The 22,008-nt window shown below is 41.2% G+C and overlaps 1 protein-coding gene across 4 annotated transcripts in view; it reads left to right on the top strand.

Moving 5' to 3' along the window:
* The first annotated feature begins 8,312 nt into the window (after positions 1 to 8,312).
* MSL2 (MSL complex subunit 2) overlaps positions 8,313 to 22,008 on the top strand; it is a 41,093-nt gene continuing 27,397 nt past the window's right edge. The window contains exons 1-2 of one of the 4 annotated variants that reach the window (XM_032333818.1): positions 8,313 to 8,522; positions 9,369 to 9,723. In XM_032333818.1, the coding sequence (XP_032189709.1) occupies positions 9,582 to 9,723 (142 nt within the window). In that variant the 5' untranslated portion in view covers positions 8,313 to 8,522; positions 9,369 to 9,581. Of the gene's footprint in view, positions 9,724 to 11,107; positions 11,291 to 22,008 lie in introns of all 4 variants that reach the window. The other 3 variants (XM_032333826.1, XM_032333835.1, XM_032333811.1) reach the window with 3 other exon arrangements.

Raw genomic sequence — 22,008 nt, 5'->3', positions numbered from 1 at the left:
TAGATATATTTGGATGATGGGCCAAAAAGATAGAACCTGGGTCCTTGATGACAATCAAACTGTCAAGCCAGCTGTGCCTGGCCTACTGCCAGGCTTTTTTGTTTTTTGTTTTTTTTTTTCTAACATGAAAGAAGTAAATTTCTGTTTTGTTTAAGCAGTGGTACTTCAGGTGTTCTGTGATTTTAGCCAGACATGTGCCTGACTCAGTTTTAAACTAGACTGGGCTTGATTAACCAGAAAGCTAAGGAATCTACCCAAAATGTGATATGAAGAAAGGAAAGGACATTCTAATATAACATTAGTAAAAGTAATGCTTGGACAGTAAGTCAAACAGTGGGGCCGCCTGTGGTTTGGAAGAATATAGTTTCATTAAAGTGGTGGAGAAGGAAATCTTATTTTAAGAGGTTGAGAAATTGTTAACAACAAAAAGGGAAATGAGGTTGAATTCTACCAGAAGTTTGACAGGTTAAAAGAAGAGAGAAAGGAAGTGAAAGATGGTTTTTGAAGCATATGGCATAGCTAGACAGAACTGGGGAATATAGCAAGAGGGGTGGCAGGCTGAAGAAGTAAAATTTGAGAAAACCATTGAGGAAAGTCCTGGAGGAAGCTAGAAACAGAAGGGAAGAATGAGAAATGGGGAATTATGGAATATTTTGATGTGGAGAAGTAGATCTTGATTTTCTCCTTAAAAGAGAGATAAGGTCCTCTGCAAAGAATTGGAAGGCAAGGTGAGATGGGTGTTTAAAGACATGGGAATGTGGAAAAGATTTGAAATAGCTCCATTCCAGAGCTAGGAAAGGGTTAGATCTTTCAAATATGATTTTAATAGTAAAAGAGCTACTGTTTATGATGCCAATGCTGCTTATTATGCAAGATACTTTATATATATATATATATATATATATATATATATATATATATATATATATATATATATATATATCACACCACTAAAAATTAAAATTCTTCTCAATTTGCTATCTACCTCTATGACTGTTCCTTCTCAGTCTCTCTTGTACTGTTTGTTAAATACTGGTGGTCATCACGGTTTCATTCTTAGTATTCTTTTCTTTCTTTCTTTCTTTCTTTTTTTTTTTTTAAAGATTTTATTTATTTATTTGACAGAGACTACAAGGAGGCAGAGAGAGAGGAGGAAGCAGGCTCCCTGCTGAGCAGAGATTCCCAATGCAGGGCTGCGGGGCTCGATCCCAGGACCCTGGGATCATGGCCTGAGCTGAAGGCAGAGGCTTTAACCCTCTGAGCCACCCAGGCGCCCCAATATTCTTTTCTTATTCCCCGCTGGGTGACCTGTATCTCTCTCACGATTTCTATTGCCATGTGTATGCTACTGACTATGAAGTCTATATCTCAAAGCTAGAGCCCTATTCCCTAAACATACAGTACCAAACTCATTTATCCAACTGCTTACTGGACATTCACTTGGACGTCCCAGACCACTTTTAACTAGACATGTCCACACCTGCTTTCATCATTTCCCTCCAAACCTATTTTTCCTGCTGAGATCTCCCTCTCTGTGAATTTTTGAAATAGTTTTAAGAGTAGAGATTCTAGAACAAGACAGTCTGGATTCAATTCTCATTTCCTATTAGTTGTATGACCTTGAACAAACTACTAAACCTTTGTGATTCAGTTTCCTCACATGTGAGATGAGAATGATAAGAATAGAATTTACTTCTTAGGACCTTGGAGCAGAGTAATGAGTTAATATGTTAAAAAACAGATCAGTGCCTGGCACATGGTCAGACCATGGAAGTGTTCATTATCATTGCTACAGTTAGAGAATTTGGACGTCATATCATCTTTGTCTCTCATTCTCACATCCCAACATGCCCCAACTCCTATTGATTCAGTCTTGTTGTCTCTCATCCTTCACTGCCACCACCTTAGTTTGATGCTCAAGATCAAGGGTCAGCATTTTACATTTTTTTAATGTAAAAGCCCAGGTAGCAAATATTTTAGGCTTTGCATGTCAAAACTACTCAAATCTGTTGTAGTTGTGCAAAAGGTACACTAGACAATTCATAAGTGGTTGAGCATGGCTGTATTCCAATAAAACTTTATTTATGGCAATGAAAATTGAAATTCATATAATTTTAATGTGCCATAAAATGTTATTATTTTCATTTTTAAAAACCATTTTAAAGTGTAAAAAAAGCATTTTTATCTTATGCACCAGGTAAAATAAGCAAGTTGCCGGATTTGGCCTTTAGACTATAATTTGCCAACCTCTGAGCAAGGTAAGACCATCTTTTGGTAAAACACTGCAGTAGTTTCTTAATTGGTCTCTCTGCTTCTAATCTTACCCCTGCACACCAAGTCAATTCTTTATGATGCTCCATTAACCTCAGGATGACCCTTATAATGTCCATAAGGTTCTTTGTAATCTGGTCTCTGTTTATTACTCTAACTCATTTCTCAACACTATTCCTCTTGTTCTGTATTTACTGTATTTGCTGCTCAACAACATGAAATTTCCCAAATATGCAAACTTCTTCCTCTAGGCCTTTTTACATGCTCTTCCTTCTGTTTAGAGACTCTTCCTAAGCTTTTTCTGTTTCTCCCATTGGTCCTTCACGTCCCATTTTATAGATCACTTCTTTCATATTTTCCTGAGCTTCCATGTCTGGTTAGGTGTCCTTTCTCATGTTTATACAGGACCATATTGAAATACTGTCTCATTGCATTATAATTGCATATTCATGTAGACTGTAACTGAGACTGTCTTTTTCACCTGTATATCCATACTGCTTGTGTTAGAAACACATTTGATGAAGATAAGACTCCCTGTGGTAATCCTGCAAGGAAAGTATTATTGTCCCTACATTATAGATGAGAAAGCTAAAGCTCAGAGAACTTAAATATTCTTTCCCAAGTCTACACAGTACGTATTGGAATAAAGATTTTTTCACGCTCATTCCACTACCCCATACTACCTCCCAAAGTTCAGGAATAACAAGAAAGATAATTGCTTCATGAAGTCTAGTTTTCTCAACATCAGATTAGAAATCTTCATTCCTAGTCCCTAGTCTGTCTGTGAGTTATAAAGACCACTTTGAAAATCTTTATTGTCCAGGCATGTATATTTAGATATTTTTATGGATCCTATTCTACCCAAGAGATGTTCCCTATTTGACATTGTTCCTGCAATCCCTTTCCTTGTTCCTAAGCAGCTCCCTTTCTCATTTTATATAGCAGCAACTCCGAACACTCATCACTCACTTGATGAACTTTTCCTACTACCTTCCCTAATAGTAAAATGTTGAACAAATTTAGGATTGAGGCTCCTTTAGTCCTACCTGCTTGACTGAACCTGCTTGACCAGAGGACTATCTGTTGTGTAATGCTGAGCCCCGTAAAGTAAATTGGTGACTAGCAACCCTCAGATAGCCCCATAGGCCAAATGGAACAGGTGGGAGTTGTAAAAAGATATACATTGTCCTAAGACAGATAGGGATCTTAGATAATGGAGAAATAGACAGCCTCCAGGGACAAATGGGCTGTGTTCCAAAAATTCAATTTCAAATTGACTGTTTGGAATGCATAACACATTTTCCCTTAGACACAATGCTATGAATAATTGCAGTTATTTTCCCAGGAAAGTCCACACAAGCTTGTTTAACCCATAATGTTGCAGAAATATCTGCTAAGACATTTTGGATTTACACTGAGTGCATCCCTTAAATCCTTACCACTCTGAATTATAAATTAGCTGCGTACATAGCTGCCACTTCAACTAGACTGTGAACTCTTTGAGGGCTGGAAACTGTTGAATTATTCATTTTTGTATTCTGAATGCTTGGCATATAACTGACAATAAAAGTTGGTTGCATAAACGAATGAAGAAATTTAATAGGCAGTTGAATAGAGTTGAAAATGTGTTAGGGAATAAAAACAGTAACATTTAGTAGCTACCTTCATATGTGTCTGGCACTGTACTAGGCAGTGACCAATAAAGCAAACTGCTTTGTTTGGGCTAGAGGTAGGGATAAAGAAGCTGAAGGCAAGTCAATATTTGAGATATAAAATAAATGGGAGCTAGACTTGCTAAATAAAGGTTTTTGGATGATATAAATGGATAGATGTACTGATTTGAAGAAAGTCACAGAAAAAAATAGCACCAGAAGTTGATATCCAGAGGGAAGCATTTCTTTTGGGAGGCTCTAAGACTGAGCAAGAGGTATGACCACAGCTAAGAAGCAGAAGATGGAAGATAAGGTTTGGTAACAGAGAGAAGTGGTCAGGGAAGAATGGAATTTTTTTTTAAAGATTTTATTTTTTATTTGACAGAGAGGGACAGTGAGGGAGGGAACACATAGCAGGGGGAGTGGGAGAGGGAGAAGCAGGCTTCCCGAAGAGCAGGGTGTGGGATGCAGGGCTGGATCCCAGGATTCTGGGATCATGACCTGAGCCAAAGGCTGATGCCCCAACACCCTGTTTTAATTTCACCTGGTTTAGTGCTCCCTATAAAGAGGTATTTGCTCTGGCCAGTCTCTGATTTGTTGTTAGCTTAGATTAAATTATTATCATTCTCCCATAAATTGAGGTTAATCAGATTGATTTCTTTCCACAGTGACAGTAAGCGCTTGTTAAAATTTGGTACGGATGGTGTCTTAGTTTGGGCTGCTGTTACAAAATACTATAAACTGGGTGGTTTAAACAGCAAACAATTATTTCTCACAGTTGTGGACGCTGGAAATGTGAGATCAGGGTTGCCGGCATGGTTGCTTGGTTCAGGTTCTTTTCTGGGTGGAAGATGAGCCTGATTTCCCATTGAATCCTCACATAGCAGAGAGAGTGAGGGAGGTCTCTGGAGTCTCTTTTGTAAGGGTACCAGTCCCATTAATGAGGGCTCTATTCTCATGACCTAATTATCTTCCAAAGGCCTCCACCTTCTGATACCATCATGTAGGGGTTGGGATTTCAGTACATGAATTTGGGGAGCGGATGAGGGTGCACAAACATTCACTCCATAACAGATAAGTATAATGCTGAAGGCAGTGGAATGGAGATACTAGGCAGCCAGGGAGAATGCAATCTGGGAAGGCAGAAGAGGAAAGAAAAAGTGGGGGGTGGGTAGAGAAAGGAGGATAGAAAGAGATGGGTCAAGGGAGGCAAACAACTATTTCATAATTTTATAAAGGGCCTAAACGCTCAGGAAGTCCCTCTCATGTAATGCCAGCCTGATCTTTGTTCTTTGAAAGTATAACTACTTACACATTTTCTTTATTGTCCCCAAAGTGCTTGAGCATAATCAATAAAATACTTGTTGATTGATTATCTGAGTGTTTCAAATCAATCCACACATCTGATTTTATTAAGGATCTTAGAATTGACATGGATCAAGCTGAGATAAAAAACTGTCTTTAAATTTATAAGATATTTTGTGTTTCTCCTTAAGGAAAAGCAAACACTTGTCCATGCCTATTTTGCACCATTCACTGTACTGGGGAGTTTCCTTATGTTATTGCATTTCTAATAATTCATCATTAAGAATTACCGAGTACCCATAATATGTCAAGCCTTATGCTAGACAATGATGATAAAAGTCGAGGAGGGAGAAACTCAGGCCTTCCAGCAGTTATAGTATGACAGGGAGAAGGCAGGGCTAAACCAACAATTGCCATGTAGTTGGATAAATCCAGTGAAGGAGGCAAGCAGTTGCCATTTTTGGAGCACAGAATAGGGGAGCTTTAACTCAAAATGGGTCAGAAATACAGATAATAAAAAGAAAACAGGTATTTGTTGTTTGTCTGAAATGAAAATTTAACCAGATGTCAAGAGGAGCCTGAGGAGACATGACTAAATGTAATGTGATAGATATCCTGGATGGGATCCTGGATCAGAAAAAGGACATTAGAAAAAAAAAAAAAACACCTGAAGAAATATGAGTAAAATACAGATTTTACTTAATAAAAATGTATTACGATTGGTTAATCATAACAAATGTACTATACTAACATGAGATGTTAATAATAGGGGAAATGGAATATGTGAGAACTGTCTGTACTATCTGTGCAATAATTCTGAAAACTCAAGTGGTCTCAAATAAAAAGCTTATTAAAATTTTTTAACTGGCATCTTGTATTTTTGTTAGATCTGGCAACCCTAACACGTTTACTTCCAAATAATAATTAAATATAAAATATGAAAAAAATTACATTGATAGTTATCTGAGTTATATATGATTTCTCCTAAATATTTGATCCAAACACTTCATTTTCTATAAACAGCTTATGGTTTTCTCTTAAGGCAAGCCTCCAGCAATCAAATAGTTATCGCAGACAATAATACTTCAACGTGGAGGTGCTTTGCTTCTAAATGCCATAAACTTACCACCAGTTGTAAGCAATTTTAGATGCTAAAAAACATTGGTTTAAGTTTCTCTATTTCACACACACACACAGACCATCAACAAAATTAGTCTTAATTTAGACTGCACACATCTCAAATGATTAAAAAAAAATTCAGTTATGAGAACATTAGCAAGATTAAGGCCCTGAAAGTAATCACTTGCTTAGGTGACTGCTAATTTATGTTGCCTGAATGGAAAACAATGCTGATTATTTTACTCTCCATGTTGCTCCTTTGGAGGAAAACAACCTGTGTTTTGTGGAATAAGAACTTAGAGTCTGAAATAAAAATAGAACTGTATAATATAACAGTTTTATTGGAGGGTGAGCTTAGACAAGATCACTTATCAAACAAACGACCCAAGGAAGATGGGGCTTTTAAACAAGAGAATGGATTTGAGAATACTTGTCATTTTCCAGATACAAGACAGCCAAATGCACTTTGCACAACTTTGTCTAATTTCTGCTTTGCTCCCTAACAAAATTAAGAAGTTAGATTTTTACTGCTCTATACGTACGTAAGTGGTGATAATATGCTAGCCCTTGTAAAGAAAATAAACCTGTTATCATATGGCTCTAGAAATTATATACCAGAATTTATTGGGTTCCCTTGTTATCTTATTAATTTCTACTCTGAATAGAAAATCCCTAAAACTAACTGTATTTGTGCCCCCAAAAGATATACATGTCACAAATTTCACTTTGCAAACACGTGTTGATCATTTATTTTGCGCAAAAAACTATGCTAAAGAGCTTTGGTATCGAGAGATAAAAATGGTTCCTATGCTGTTTCTATTTGTGCTCCTCAAAAAAAGTTTTGTACTTTTAGAGATGAGGGGAATCTTACGTTAAGTTAGGCTTTTGTTTCTTTTTATCTCAGTGTCCCCGGTCTCCTGCAAAAACAAGACGAAAGCTTGTTTAAAAAAAAGATGTACTTTCAAGGATTTGGGTCCCTTCTAAACCAGTACCGTCGATTCCTCAAGAGCTCTGTTCACAAAGAAGGGCTAAGTCTGTCAAAGGAGCCGAAAAGGGGTACGTTTTGCTTTTAAATTGGACAGTTTTCCTCTACGAGCTCGGCGAGGTCCTGGTCGGCGCCCCAGAAGACTGGGCGCTTGGCGTCGGTCCGACTCCAAGGACCAGAGTCCGCGGAAAGAGCCCAGCTCGGAAGGACGGGAGAAAGATGGGCCCGAGCCCCACCGATTACACACCGCCTGCCAGGGTCTCACTGACCTCAGGCTGCCATCGACGCTGCCGCGACCCTAACCTAGCAAACGTCGCCCGCACGGCGCCCGGGCGCGCGGACACGCTGTTTGCTGTCGACCTTCCCGGCTCTGACTGCCCAAGCAGGCCGCGGCAGCGCCCTTTCAATGCTTGGAAAGCGCTGTTCCAGGAGAAAGGCCGCGAGGGCGGGGCTTGGGGCGGTTCGGGACTATTTCCTCACATCGTGGTCAGTCAGGGCGAGGAGGACCGCCAGGGCGGAATGCCACATGGCGCGTCCCCGCCAGGACTCAGCGTTGGCGGGCATCGAGGAAGCAGTGTAGTGCGAGGGGCTTAGAGCCCATATCGTGGAAGGATGGGTCAACTAACGAATGTTTCGCCACAGCCCACACGCCTAAGAGGGAATTTGAGGGAGCATGGGGGAGGGGCGGACAGACCTGCCGTCTTGCAGAGAGCATGCTCTGTTCTAAGAGCCGTAAGTGGAGAGCCAGGCATGCGCAGTGAGGCCTGGGTGGGTTGGCAGCAGGGAGGGGCTGGCGTGAGCGGGCTGCTGTGTTTATCCGGTTTTCTGGGTGGGCGGTCAAGGCGCACGCGTGAGGGCGAAAGGCGGTGGGGCTTGATATTGGAATGCGCATGCGCGGAGCCAGCCGGTAGCTCTGGGAGGGTGTGGAGGGGGCTCTTAGAGGAGAAGCAGGGGAAAAGGGAAGCGAAGGGAAAGGAAAGGGCGGGGGGAGGGGTGAGAGTGTGCTCTGCGCATGCGTGCGGGCGCTAGCGACGACGGCGGCGGGGGAGTCTCGGGGATGACAGTGGCTTTGCCCGTTGGGGTAACGGTCGTCGTCGCCGGCAGGGCCTGAGGCGCCGCACAGTTCGCGGGATTCACTAAGGCCGCAGCAGCCCGGGCCCTACTGAGTTAGAGTGGCGCGTGGAGTCAGGGTGAGGGCGGCGAGGCACGGGGGGAGGGGCCTGCCGCGGGGCCTTGCTGGTGCTCTGGGCGGCGGCGGGGCCTGGCGGTGTGAGCGCTCGTCTCAGCTGCGGCCGGGCGGGAGCCGTGGGCGGCGGCGGCCGTCGTGCTTGGAGGAGGAGGTCTCCGTGTGTGCGGCGTGGAGAAGATGGCCGGGCAGTGAGGGGGCGGTGCTTGCGCCTGGTGACCTCGGAGTGAGCGACTGAGGAGCGAGGGGCGCCGCCGCGGCCCGGCCGGGCCTGCTCCCCGCCCCCTCCCGCTGCCGCCGCCGGCCCGCGCACTTCCTCCCCAGCCCTCCCCTATCGGGTGGGGGACTCTCCTGCCCGCTCCGCCACCTCAGGGAACAGCGGGGTTGTAACCGCCAGGGCGGAGAGTCAGGCGCAGTCCGGGCCCCGCGTCCGATATGGAGAGAGCGGCGGCAGCCTCCGCCTGCCGCAGCTGCAGCATTCGCCGCCGCCGCGGCTTGGTGCACTAGATTGAGGAAGTCGACGCCCGAGCCGTCCTCCTTGCCGTCGCCGCTACCTCTGCGCTGGGCGCTGTGATGGAGTAAGGGCCCTGCAGCTCGTGAGAAGCGTGCGCGCCCCTCGGACCGGGCGGGGGCCTGCTCCCGCGCCCGACCAGCTCGCCCTGAGGAGGTGCCTCCGCGTCCGGAGATGCAGCGAAGGCCGCCCGCGGAGCCGCGGGGCTAGACTGAGCGCCGAGTCCCGGCCCCAGCGCCGAAGCCCCCGCGTTCTTCGCCCCGAGGCTGCCTGGAACAAACTCGAACGCTGGTTTCTCTTTCTCTCTCTCTCTCTCTTTTTTTTTTTTTTGTCTGCAAGTCTCAGGGACGGAGGAGGGGCGCCAAGGCCCCATGTGTGGGAGGATTGCTTCAGCTCCACAAACTTGCACGGATTTTAGTTACTACTTTGGCCAGTGGTTCTTCTCTGATTTCCTCCGATTTGTTGCAAATTCGCCATTGTTCCCTGGCTGCTTACAAAGTTGGATCCGGAATTTCTTTTCAACCGGGAGCCAACGGTGTCGAAGTGTCTGCAATGAACCCCGTGAATGCTACTGCTCTCTACATTTCCGCGAGCCGCCTAGTGCTCAACTACGACCCCGGAGACCCCAAGGCGTTTACAGAGATTAACAGGCTCTTGCCTTACTTCCGACAGTCTCTCTCTTGCTGTGTTTGCGGTGAGACGCTTTTTATTGTTCCCTTTCAGTGCTTATTTTTAAAAAATCTGGGCTTTGGTAACAGGAACGGTTTGGCGGCGTGGTAGTTTGTATTAAGCTTTTGTTATTTGTGCATTAGTATACGGTCATTAGTTTTGAGGCTCGTCGGAGGACTTTTGCCCAGCAGTTCAGAAAGAGCCCTCCTAAACCGTTTTGTACGGCGGCCTTAATGTTCAGAACTGTTTAATTCTTCTCGGGTCAGTTCCTTGCCATTTCTGTTGATGGTTTTATAAATGAGTGAAGTGTGCTTGCGTAGTGCTCCTCTTTTTTTTTTTTTTTTATTAAAAAACCTTTGATACAAGAGCTCACAACACTTACCTTGGTTAAACGTGGTTTAGCTTGGTTAAAAAATGTACGTGTGGCGTGTTTGCATTTCCCCAAACTGGTGTTAGGTGTGGGTAGTGGTATAATCGGATGCACCCACAGCCTGTGAACTCGATGCAGAACTTTTGTCCGTGTTCCTCAACATGCTTTGACAGTTTGACAGTAAATAGTGAGCCCGGAAAGACTGAAGATACTCTCTTTTTTAGCTGGTGGGATTTTTACGAAATTGTTGTTCCTTATTTTGTGGTTTTAATATGTTATGGCCTGGTAGACAGTTATTTTAGGTGGTTGGCTTTTTTATCCCTCCACCCAAAAATATTTTCTACAGGGTAGGTTACTTTCAGGTTATTTTTTGAGTGGTGAAGAAATGCTAACTTATCTAATGGAAGTGTCTCAAAAGTGATGATAATTTGGAATAACTTTGTACCTATTATTTTTTAACTATACACCTTTTTTTCAAAAGCCTGGCCTGGAAACATTAATAGGAGGGAAATGGCAGTTGTCAAAAAAGTACTATACTCCATTTCGTATTTTCATTCTACCCCAAATTTTGAGGTTTTGCTGATCCACTTGTATAGTCAGAACTTGAGAAATTCAGGCATTTCAGGTTTTCACTTTATCTTGTGCCTGTAGTGGCTGAAGGAGGATACCGTATTCATTTGAGAATCTTGCATCATTTTCTGGATAGCATTGGGGCAAGCCACTGAAGGGGGTGCAGAGGAGATGGAGATTGTGTTTTTTGCATACCAGGTACTTAATCTTATAAACACATAAGTAATTCTGTGAATGTGATTACTGTGACTGGTAACAGACAGTTAACACCTTTATAGGGAAGTGTTTGCCATGGGCAAATCACCACTGCCCTGGGCCTCAGTTTCTTAATGTATAAAATGAGAGCTTTGGGCGAGATTCCAAGTTTTCCTTTAGCTTAAATTTTACAGATAGGAATTTGCTTGGTTTCATTGTGCTCCCCCACCCCACTTCCACTTTTTATGGAGTGCTTCTTTTTATGTCTTAACAGCTTTTGGTAGTTTTTGAACTGAGGAGATAGAGCTGCTATAACTTCCTTTTCTACAGACCTTTCTTTTGGGGGGATTGCTACTCTTGTGATGTATGGGAAAGAGGGCAGAGGGCAGCCCATCCCAGCCTGCTAGAACAGCAGTAGAGAGTGATGTCATTATCCAGGTAACACTCAAAAGATCTGGTAAGTCTCCTTTTTACTAGGGGGATGGGACTTAACTGCCTAATTTAAGGGTAAAATGGTAGTTTTGAATTGTGTAGTTGTTTAGAATTTTAAGTTCTTATCAATAGCTTCAGGATAGTTGTCTAATTGAACATTTTTCCAAATTCCTTTTTTTTTTTTTAAAAGATGTTATTTATTGGGGCTCCTGGGTGGCTCAGTGGGTTGAAGCCTCTCCCTTTGGCTCAAGTCATAATCCCAGGGTCTCTGCTCAGCGGGAAGCCTGCTTCCTCCTCTCTCTCTGCCTAGTTGTGATCTCTGTCAAATAAGTAAATAAAATCTTAAAAAAAAAAAAAAAAAAGATGTTACTTATTCACTTGACAGATAGAGATCACAAGTAGGCAGAGAAGCAGGCAGAGAGGAGGAAGCAGGCTCCCTGATGAGCAGAGAGCCCGATGCAGGGCTCGATCCCAGGACCCTGGGATCCTGACCTGAGCCGAAGGCAGAGGCTTCAACCCACTGAGCCACCGAGGCACCCCCCAATTTTTTTTTTTATTTTTTTAAGTTTTACTTATTTATTAGAGATCACAAGTTGGCAGAGCAGCTGGCAGTTTGGTGTTTGCCATTATGCCTTGTTCAAGTTACTCCGCCATCCTATGGAAAAGATTTGTGGGTTCTACTTTTTCCCTGATTATAATTGAGTAGCTGCCATAAATTTTAGCAGTCTGAATGTAGGTTCTGGCCAGCCCTCTCTGACCACTGCCCCCATGTCTTTAACTAACTCTAATATAAGTCTGGTTATCAGGAGATAAGAAAAAAATCGGTTATTTGAATTTAGATCCAGCGTTCAAACATATTTGTATCAGATATTGTCCTAGCTGAAAAGCATAAATACATTCAAGTTAATAGGGCATGTGCAGTCTTATTTCATGAAGATAATAAATATGTATTTTGGTGCTGTAAATACGGAGTTTGTTTCATCAGGTCCTCTGAAGTATGACCCAGTCCTACCTTTTCAGCGTTACCTTTTACTGCTCTCTTACATATTTCTGTGCTTCAGCCAGGTTAATATTCTTGCCTTTTCAAACATACAGGGCCTGTGTCTTCCTTCTTTTTACCCCTTCTTTATTCATTGAAGTCTCTTTTGCCTAAAAATACTTTCTCTGTGGTTTAACTCCTCAATTTCCTCCCTCCTCAGTGAATTCTTTGCTCACTGCAGCAAAGTTCCATTTTGTCCTTTGAACCTCTAACCCTTTGTTCCAATCATAGGCACTTACAGCTCTTTGGGTGCAGCCTTTTTTTTTTTTTTTTTAAAGATTTTATTTATTTATTTATTTGTCAGAGAGAGAGAGAGTTCACAAACAGTCAGGGAAGCAGGCTCCCTGCTGAGCAGAGAGCCCGACGTGGGGTTCGATCCCAGGACCCCGAGATCACCACCCGAGCCTAAGGCAGCGGCCCAGCCCACTGAGCCACGCAGGCGCCCATGGGTGCAGCTTTTATATCTAATTCTTCTGATATCTAGGGGAAAATACTATTTTTTGGTTTATTTTTGTGTTCCTCCTGCCTCATCTACCCTTTCCTATCCAATCACTTGCATATTGATGTTCGTGACAGACTCAGAGGAAGAAAATGAGACCCGGAGATCATGACCTGAGCCAGAGGCAGAGGCTTAACCCATGAGCCACCCAGGAGCCCCTTAATTTTTTTTTTTTAAATATTTTATTTATTTGACAGAGAGAAATCACAGCTAGGCAGAGAGGCAGAAAGAGAGAGAGGAGGAAGCAGGCTCCTTGCGGAGCAGAGAGCCTGATGAAGGAGTCGATCCCAGGACCCTGAGATCATGACCTGAGCCGAAGGCAGAGGCTTTAGCCCTCTGAGCCACCCAGGCGCCCCTCCCTTAATTTTTTAAAATTAATTATTTTTATTAACATATAATGTATTGTTTGTCCCAGGGATACAGGTCTGAACCATCAGGCTTACACACTTCACAGCACTCATCGTATCATATACCCTCCCCAATGTCCATAACCCATCTACCCTCTCCATACTCCCCCTCTCTCCGGCACCCCTCCGTTTGTTTTGTGAGATTAAGAGTCTCTTATGGTTTGTCTCCCTCCTGATCCTATCTTGTTTCATTTTTTCCTTCCCTATCCCCCAAACCCCACACACTGCCTCTCAACTTCTTCATATCAGGGAGATCATATGATAATTTCTTTCTCTGATTGACTTATTTCACTTAGCATAATATCCTCTAGTTCCATCCACGTTGTTGCAAATGGCAAGATTTCATTTCTTTTGATGGCTGCATAGTATTCTATTGTGTATATATACCATATCTTCTTAATTCATTCATCAGTCGATGGACATCTAGGTTCTTTCCATAGTTGTTGTGGACATTGCTGCTATAAACACCGGGGTACATGTACCCCTTTGGATCACTACATTTGTATCTTTAGGGTAAATACCAGTAATGTGATTGCTAGGTCGAAGGGTAGCTTAGTTTCAACTTTCTGAGGAACCTCCGTGCTGTTTTCCACAGTGGCTGCACCAGCTTGCATTCCCACCAGCAGTGAAGGAGGGTTCCCCTTTCTCCGCATCCTTGCCAATATTTGTCGTTTCCTGACTTTTTTAAATTTTAGTCATTCTGACTGGTGGTGTCCTAGGGATTTTAAGGTTTTCATTAAATTTTTATGTCTTCAAATGATACAAGAAGGTTGGTATATAGAATCAAATCCTGTTAGAACTGGAAGGACATGTTAAGTGGAAGAGTATTAGTCTTTGAGATATTTAGAGTCCAATAAATTTATTATGTTTGAATCTCTACTAAGGCACATGGGTATTTTCTTGGTGTTTTAATTAGAAACAAGGTGGTTTTGACTTGGAATTTATTGAATTGTTGTGAAACCTTTTGGACATCCACTTTCCCATAACATGGGAACGGGGTGCCTGGGTGGCTCAGTAGGTTAAGAATCTGCCTTAGGCTCAGGTAATTATCTGGTGGTCCTGGGATTGAGCCCCATTTTGGGCTCCCTGCATAGCAGGGAGCCTGCTTCTCCCTCTGCCTGCTCTTTCCCCTGCTTGTGCACAAGCACGCTGTTTCTCTCAAATAAATAAATAAAATCTTAAAATAAAATGGGAAGGGGCTGTAGATTGATGTTTCCCACTGACCTAGGATTATGTGGGCTGATCAGGTTTTTCTTTTGAATGTTAAGGACTTAACAACAGAACCCTATCTTTTCTTGCTGTCTGTACTCTTATTTTCCACTAGAAAGGAGGCAGTTTTCTGAGTGAGAGCCTTGGTTCTCCTGTTGAGTATTGATTGTAGTCTTGCACCTGAGAGTGGCTCAACAAATGTTTGTTGAACGGATGAAATTAGTATTAAAATGAGGAAGTTTAAGGTGAAGATGTATTCTTAGAATAAAGCATATGTCTTAACTTTAAATAGATTTAGCTCTATGAAAAATTACATTTTCCTTTTTTCATTTGCCGTTGTTTATGGACCCACATTGGAAATTAGTGGAGTGTATGATCTCTGTCATCTTTTCCAGTTCTAGAATTCTGATTCTCTTCTTTTAGCAGAAATACTTTTTGAGCAGTTTGTAATTAGCAAGAATCTTCTACAATGAAACGTGAACAGAAAGTTTTGAGTGAGTTATTTAAACTACTTAGCTTTTTTATCTTATTTTTAAGAATCTTTTAGATGGAACTTAAATTAAAAGGCCATTTGAACTTTTAAAATATTTTATTTATTAGAGTGATTTTATTTATTAGAGTGCAAGAGAGTGAGCGGGAGCAGTGGGGGAGGTGGTTAGAGGGAGAGGGAGAAGCAAACTCCTGCTGAGCATGGAGCCTGACACAGGGCTCGATTCCAGGACCCTGAGATAATGACCTGAGCTGAAGGTAGACACTTAACAGACTGAACCCACCCAGGTGCCCTTAAAAGGCCATTTGAATAATTGTACATAAATGTGTTACACCTGCTTTTTTTGTGTAGAATTTTTTTTGTAAACTCACTGTAATTTTTCATTGCAGTGAACACATTAAATTTATCATCTTAAGTGTATAGTTCTATAACGTCAAGTATATTTATTGTTGTAAAATTTGATTTTCATAACTTTTTCTTTCTTTCTTTCCTTTTTTTTTTTTAAGATTTTATTTATTTGACACAGAGAGAGAGATCACAAGCAGGCAGAGAGGCAGGTGGGGTGGGGAGGAGCAGGCTCCCTGCTGAGTAGAGAGCCGGATGTGGGGCTCAATCAATCCCAGGACCCCGAGATCATGACCTGAGCCAAAGGCAGAGGCTTAACCCACTGAGCCACCCAGGTGCCCCAGTTTTCACAACTTTTTCTTCTTGGAAATCTGAAACTCCATATCCATCAGCCAACTACCGTCCTCTGCAGCCCATTGGAACCACCATTCTATTTTCTGTCTGTCTGAATTTGACTATTCTAGATACTTCATATAAGTGGAATCATACAGTATTTTGTCTTTCTGTGATTGGTTTATTTAATTTAGCATAATGTTCTGAAGATTCATCCATGTTGTAGCATGTGTAAGAGTTTTGTTCCTTTTTAAGGCCAAATAATATTCCATTGTATTTGTGTACCACAGTTATTTATCCATTCATCAGTTAATGGATTTTTGAGTTTCCACCTTTTGGCTATTTTGAATATGCTGTTGTGAACATGGTTGTGGAGATTACTAAAGACCCTGCTTTTAGTTTTTTTGAGTATATACTCAGAAATAGGATTGCTGGGATTGTGTATAGTATTTTCATTTTTAATTTTTGAGGAACCTCTCTACTGTTTTCCATAGTGGTTAGACCATTTTACAGTCCCACCAATACAGGGGTTCCAATGTCTCCGTTGCCAACACTTTTTTTTTTAATAGTAGCCATTCTAGTGGGCATTAGGTGATGTCATTGTGGTTTTGATTTGCATTTCTCTAATTAGTGATGTTGATTGTATCTTCATATGCTTGCTGGCCATTGTGTTATTTTTGGAGAATCACTATCATTTTTTATGTTGAAAACTTAACTCATTACGTCTTTATTAATCACTTGTTCTAAGTGCTGGACTAGAAAGATGAACAAGACACATGGTCACTATCCATATGTTGTTCAGCATTAAGGAGAAGACAGATAAGTAGATCAGTTATTGGGGAAGTGTTGTGTTAGAGGCACTTATGTTACATCATAATAGAACAATTATAAGTTTATTGCATGTGTAGAAGTTTCAGAAATTAACCATAAATGACTTTTCCCCTCAGATAACTTGCTTTTGAATAGCTGTTTGGATTAAGTTTAAGCAGACCTGATTGGTGTTAAGTAGAGTTTGGTTTACCAGTTTTTTTTTTCTTGGGACTTAAGTTCACCTGTTCTTTCTGGGAAGAATTCTTCAGGGAGCGTTTGGTAGGCTGGTAAGGAAGAACAGTATGTAGTAATTTGTGTTGGCAGATACACTTCCATTCCAGATATACTTATTTAACTGGTTTCTTTTCCTAATAAGAATCTCCTTTCTATAGTTTTCCCTTTTTGTATCCTAAAATTTAGTTCATTTATTCATTCCTATTTAGGTATGCTTATGCAAACTAAAATTGCCTTAGAGAAAGGACTTCCACAGTGTATTGTTCTGGATGTTGAAAGAACTGGAAAGAGGTTTGATCCACAGTCAGTTGTCATGTGATATAACCACCTGAAAAGTTAATAATATTAGTATAAATAATGGTTCACAGGGTGCCTGGTGGCTCAGATGTTTAAGCCTCTGATTCTTGATTTCTGCTCAGGTCATGATCTCATGATCTCATAGTCCTGAATTGAACTCCATATCAGGCTCCATGCTCAGTGGGGAGTCTGCTTGAGGACCCTCCCCCCTTGCCCTTGTGCTGTCTCTCAAATTAAAAACAAAACAAAACAGTAATGATTCAAGACAAGCAGTACAGTGCTGTAGAATTACACAGGAGGGATTGTTTCAGTCTGGTGAGATCTAGGAAGTATGGGGCTTAAGACAGTGAGAACAGTGATGAAGTTAGTGGACACTTTCAGCAAGGTTGGAGGGAGAGAACAGTTGGCTGCAGAAAGTCAAATTTATTGTAGTGAATAGTCCTAGTTAGATGAGTTTCAGGACTCTTTTGTGTGGTGAGTCCTGACGCAGGGCTAAGGAATTTGACATTTACCCTTGGAGAACTTTTTCCCCCCCAGAGATATGCTCTGTGGGCCACTTAAATCAAAATTACCTAAAGGGCTCATTCAAAATCAGATTCCCAGTTATCTCAGTAGACTGATTGAATGGGAATATCTTTGAGCAGGTTCTTGTAATCTGCATTTTACCCCCCCCAATCTTGATAAGGGGTTGGAAGTTTGCAAATCGCTATTGCAAGCATTTGAGAAACAGCTTTGTAAATAAGAGAGTGATGTGATTTCCTAAAATTTTTGGAAAGATTAATTTGGGGGTAGAATACAGGATTGATTATTAAGACATGAAACGAAAACAGATATATCCATATTAGATAGAAGCCTGAATAGTGGTGGGAGTAGAGAGGTAACACCAAGATAATATGAAGGGAATGTTTTGTCTTCCTTATGGTTATCATAACATTTTAATTCTTTGATAGGTACTGTTTTACACTTTTTTATGGTTAGGCATTTTTCACTGAAATTTATAAACATGTCTAGCACAGTGTTTTCCCATACACCTGATGAAATGTACTGAATTTTATTGAAGAACTGACAAAAACCTGGCAGTTTAAGTTTAATACAGATGCTTGGAAAAGATTGAAGGAGTCAGAGAACCTAGTTACATAACAGAAGTGAAGTAAGGAAGGGTGTTGATTTTGGAGGGACATGAAATATTTAAATAGGCAGGTTTGAAGTAATTTAAGAACAGTCCAATACTCTTCAGGGATTCAGCAGTTTGCTATTGGATTTTGGGAGAGATCATGTGCTTCGGAGAGGTTGCAGGTAAGATTGGAATTAGAGGTGAGTCAGGTGTGGGCCTTAGAAGAATGAGACAGTGTTGAATAATGTGATAGTCCCTGGGAATTGGGGTTATAAAGAAATACTGGAAATTAGAAAATGACAAAAATACTATCTATTTTATATCTATTTTACTGCCTTTTTATTTTATGCTCTTCCCTGGAAACTTTGATTTTATAATAATTTTATATACTGTTTGATGTAGTAAAACAACATACCTTCTGCACTTTGGGGTTGTGGTTTTCATTCTCAATTTAACTGAAACATCCAGATCTCCTTTCTTTCTATTCTTTGTTTGCTTTGTGCATGCATAGCTTGCCATCAGTAATTGGCTAATGTCATTATATTGGCTTCTCTCAGATTCCACTTGGCTACTTTTATATATGATACATATATATATTTTATATATATTTATATTCACACTTTTGTATATAATTTGAGGTTTTGTGAGTTTTGGTGTACTTTCTCTATTTTATTTTTTATTTTAAAAAGTGATATTTCGGGGCGCCTGGGTAGCTCAGTGGATTAAGCCACGCTGCCTTCAGCTCGGGTCATGATCCCGGGGTCCTGGGATCGAGTCCCGTGTCGGGTGCTCTGCTCAGCAGGGAGCCTGCTTCCTCCTCTCTCTCTCTGCCTGCCTCTCTGCCTACATGTAGTCTCTCTGTGTCAAATAAATAAATAAAATCTTTAAAAAAAATGATATTTCAAAATCTTATTCTGATTTCTCATATTTTTCTGTGTCCAGTAGTGACCTTTGACTTCTTACCATTTGATTTCGATTACTCTGACATTTCTTTTGAAGATTAATTTTTTGTCCTCATATCAGGAAATTAGCTTAGATAAATTTTTACCTTAATTACTATATATCTGGCCATTTTTCTTACTTTTTCTTGATCTGACTCTGTCCATAATATTTTAGCAGAATTATTTTCTTTTTTTAAATTAACATATAATGTATTATTTGTTTCAGGGATACAGGTCAATGATTCGTCAGTCTTACACAATTCATAGTGCTCACCATAGCACATACCCTCCCCAGTGTCCCATCGCCTTGCCACCCATCCCTCCCACCCACTCCATTCTAGCCACCCTCAAGTTTGTTTCCTGAGATTAAGAGTCTCTCATGGTGTGTTTCCTTCTCTGGTTTCATCTTGTTTCATTTTTTCCTCTCTTCCCTTATGTTTCTTATTTCCCCTTGTTTAACAGATTCCACATATCAGTGAGATTATATAATAATTGTCTTTCTTTGACTTATTTCACTTAGCATAATGTCCTCTAGTTCCATCCATGTTGCTACAAATGGCAAGATTTCCACTTTGATGGCTGCATAGTATTCCAATGTTTATGTATATTACCACATCTTCTTTATCCATACATTTGTTGATGGACATCTAGGCTCTTTCCATAGTTTGGCTATTGTGGACATTGTTGCTATAAACACTGGGGTGCACATGCCATTTTGGAACATTACATTTGTGTCTTTGGGGGTAAATATCCAGTAATGCAATTGCTAGGTCCTGGGGTAGCTCTATTTTCCAACTTCTTGAGGAACCTCCATACTGTTTTCCAGAGTGATTGTACCTGCTTGCATTCCCACCAACAGTGTAGGAGGGTTCCCCTTTCCCCACATCCTTGCCAACATCTGTCATTTCCTGATTTGTTATTTTATCCATTCTGACTGGTGTGAAGTGGTAGCTCACTGAGGTTTTGATTTGTATTTCACTGATGCCGAGTGATGTTGAGTGCTTTTTCATCTGTCTTTTGGCCATTTGAATGTTGTCTTTGCAGAAATAGAAATGTCTGTTCATGTCTTCTGCCCATTTTTTGATTGGATTGTTTATTTTTTGGGTGTTGAGTTTGGTAAGTTCTTTATAGATTTTGGATACTAGTCCTTTATCTGATATGTCATTTGCAAGTACTTCTCCCATTCTGTCCGTTGTCTTTTGGTTTTGTTGACCTTTTCCTTTTTTTGTGCAAAAACTTTTTATCCTGATGAAGTCCCAGTAGTTCATTTTTGCCCTTGCTTCCTGATGTTTCTAGGAAGTTGCTGTGGCTGAGGTCGAAGAGGTTGCTTAGCAGAATTATTTTCATTCACTGCTTTTGTACTCGAATCTTTGCAGAGTTACAATATCTTGCTTTCTCAAGTTGTTTTAATCTAGTTTTCTAGCTAGTATATTTTGTTTGCTGACTTTAGTTGTCTGTCAGCATTTGTCTGCTTTCTTTATGATTATAATCCATAGAAAAAGTGCACTTAAAATGCTTGGGGCGCCTGGGTGGCTCAGTGGGTTAAGCCGCTGCCTTCGGCTCAGGTCATGATCTCAGGGTCCTGGGATCGAGTCCCGCGTCGGGCTCTCTGCTCAGCAGGGAGCCTGCTTCCTCCTCTCTCTCTCTCTGCCTGCCTCTCTGCCTACTTGTGATGTCTCTCTGTCAAATAAATAAATAAAATCTTTAAAAAAAAAATGCTGTCTGGTCTCAAATTTGGAAATTTTCTGGCAAAGTTGAATAGTTTTGAAATTTCTTATGTAACAGTTAAAGGTGCACCTAAAGTGGGGGTGGATGGTCCAGTGTATAACCTAAGGGCTTTTGAACTTCTGTCAATCCTGCTACATATCATTTCTTTGAATTTAAATATCTATCACATGTTCTGAAATTTGGGACTCTGGGCACATTTAATACAGAAATCCAGGATCAGAAGGGAGCATTCTAATTCGGGCATCCTTGTAATTTTCTGAATACCCTCTATAGTTAATCAGTTGGTTCTCAGGCCTGTCACTGAACATAGTCTTATCTATCAGAAGCTGAGGCTGTGGGACGCCTGGGTGGCTCAGTTGGTTGGACGACTGCCTTCGGCTCTGGTCATGATCCCAGAGTCCCGGGATCGAGTCCCACATCCAGCTCCCAGCTCCAAGGGGAGTCTGCTTCTCTCTCGACCTTCTCCTCGCTCATGTTCTCTCTCACTGTGTCACTCTCAAATAAATAAAAAAAAACATTAAAAAAAAAAAAAAAAAAAAAAAAAAAGAAGCTGAGGCTGTGTCAGTATCCCTTTATGGTGTCAGTAAGCTTGCCAGCTCAATTTTTACATAGGTCTTACAATGAAGATAATACTAAGTTATTCTTTATGAGGAGAATTTATGAAGCTTTAGGCAGAAAGGACCATAAATCGAGCAGCCATTTTTTTCACATCAAATAATCTTTTCTGTAATATTCTTGAAAGTTTATCCAAGCCTTTTCCGGAATACCTCTAGGATAGGGTGCTAAATTAAATTCTACTCTACAAAATAACCGAATCTTTGACAACTTTTTTTTTTTAAGATTTTATTTATTTATTTGACAGAGATCACAAGTAGGCAGAGAGGCAGGCAGAAAGAGAGAGAGGAGGAAGCAGGCTCCTCATGGAGGAGATGGGGGGCTCGATCCCAGGACCCTGGGATCATGACCTGAGCCGAAGGCAAAGGCTTTAACCCACTGAGCCACCCAGGTGCCCCTCTTTGACAACTTTTTAAAAAGAACTTTGTTTTTAGAAAGTTCTTGCTTCCATTTTGCCCAAGTGGCCTCTGCAATCGTCTCCCACTGATTTTTTTTGTTCTCTGGAACAATTCAGGAAGCCTTTGATAAAATTTTAACCTTCAGCTATTGGAAGAACTGTTTTCATGTCTTTCCTGAGAAGATAAACATCACAAAGTTACCTGTCTTGGGAGCATCCTGGTTTCAGTTTCTTCTGAGTGTGGACTTTTGTGTCCATGCCCATTATGGTCGGGTGGGATTATCT

Source organism: Mustela erminea, chromosome 1, assembly GCF_009829155.1.
Source record: "Mustela erminea isolate mMusErm1 chromosome 1, mMusErm1.Pri, whole genome shotgun sequence".
In the NCBI taxonomy this organism is placed as follows: Eukaryota; Metazoa; Chordata; class Mammalia; order Carnivora; family Mustelidae; genus Mustela; species Mustela erminea.
The sequence above is the reverse complement of the archived record's forward strand: the minus strand, read 5'-3'. Positions and strand labels throughout refer to the sequence as shown.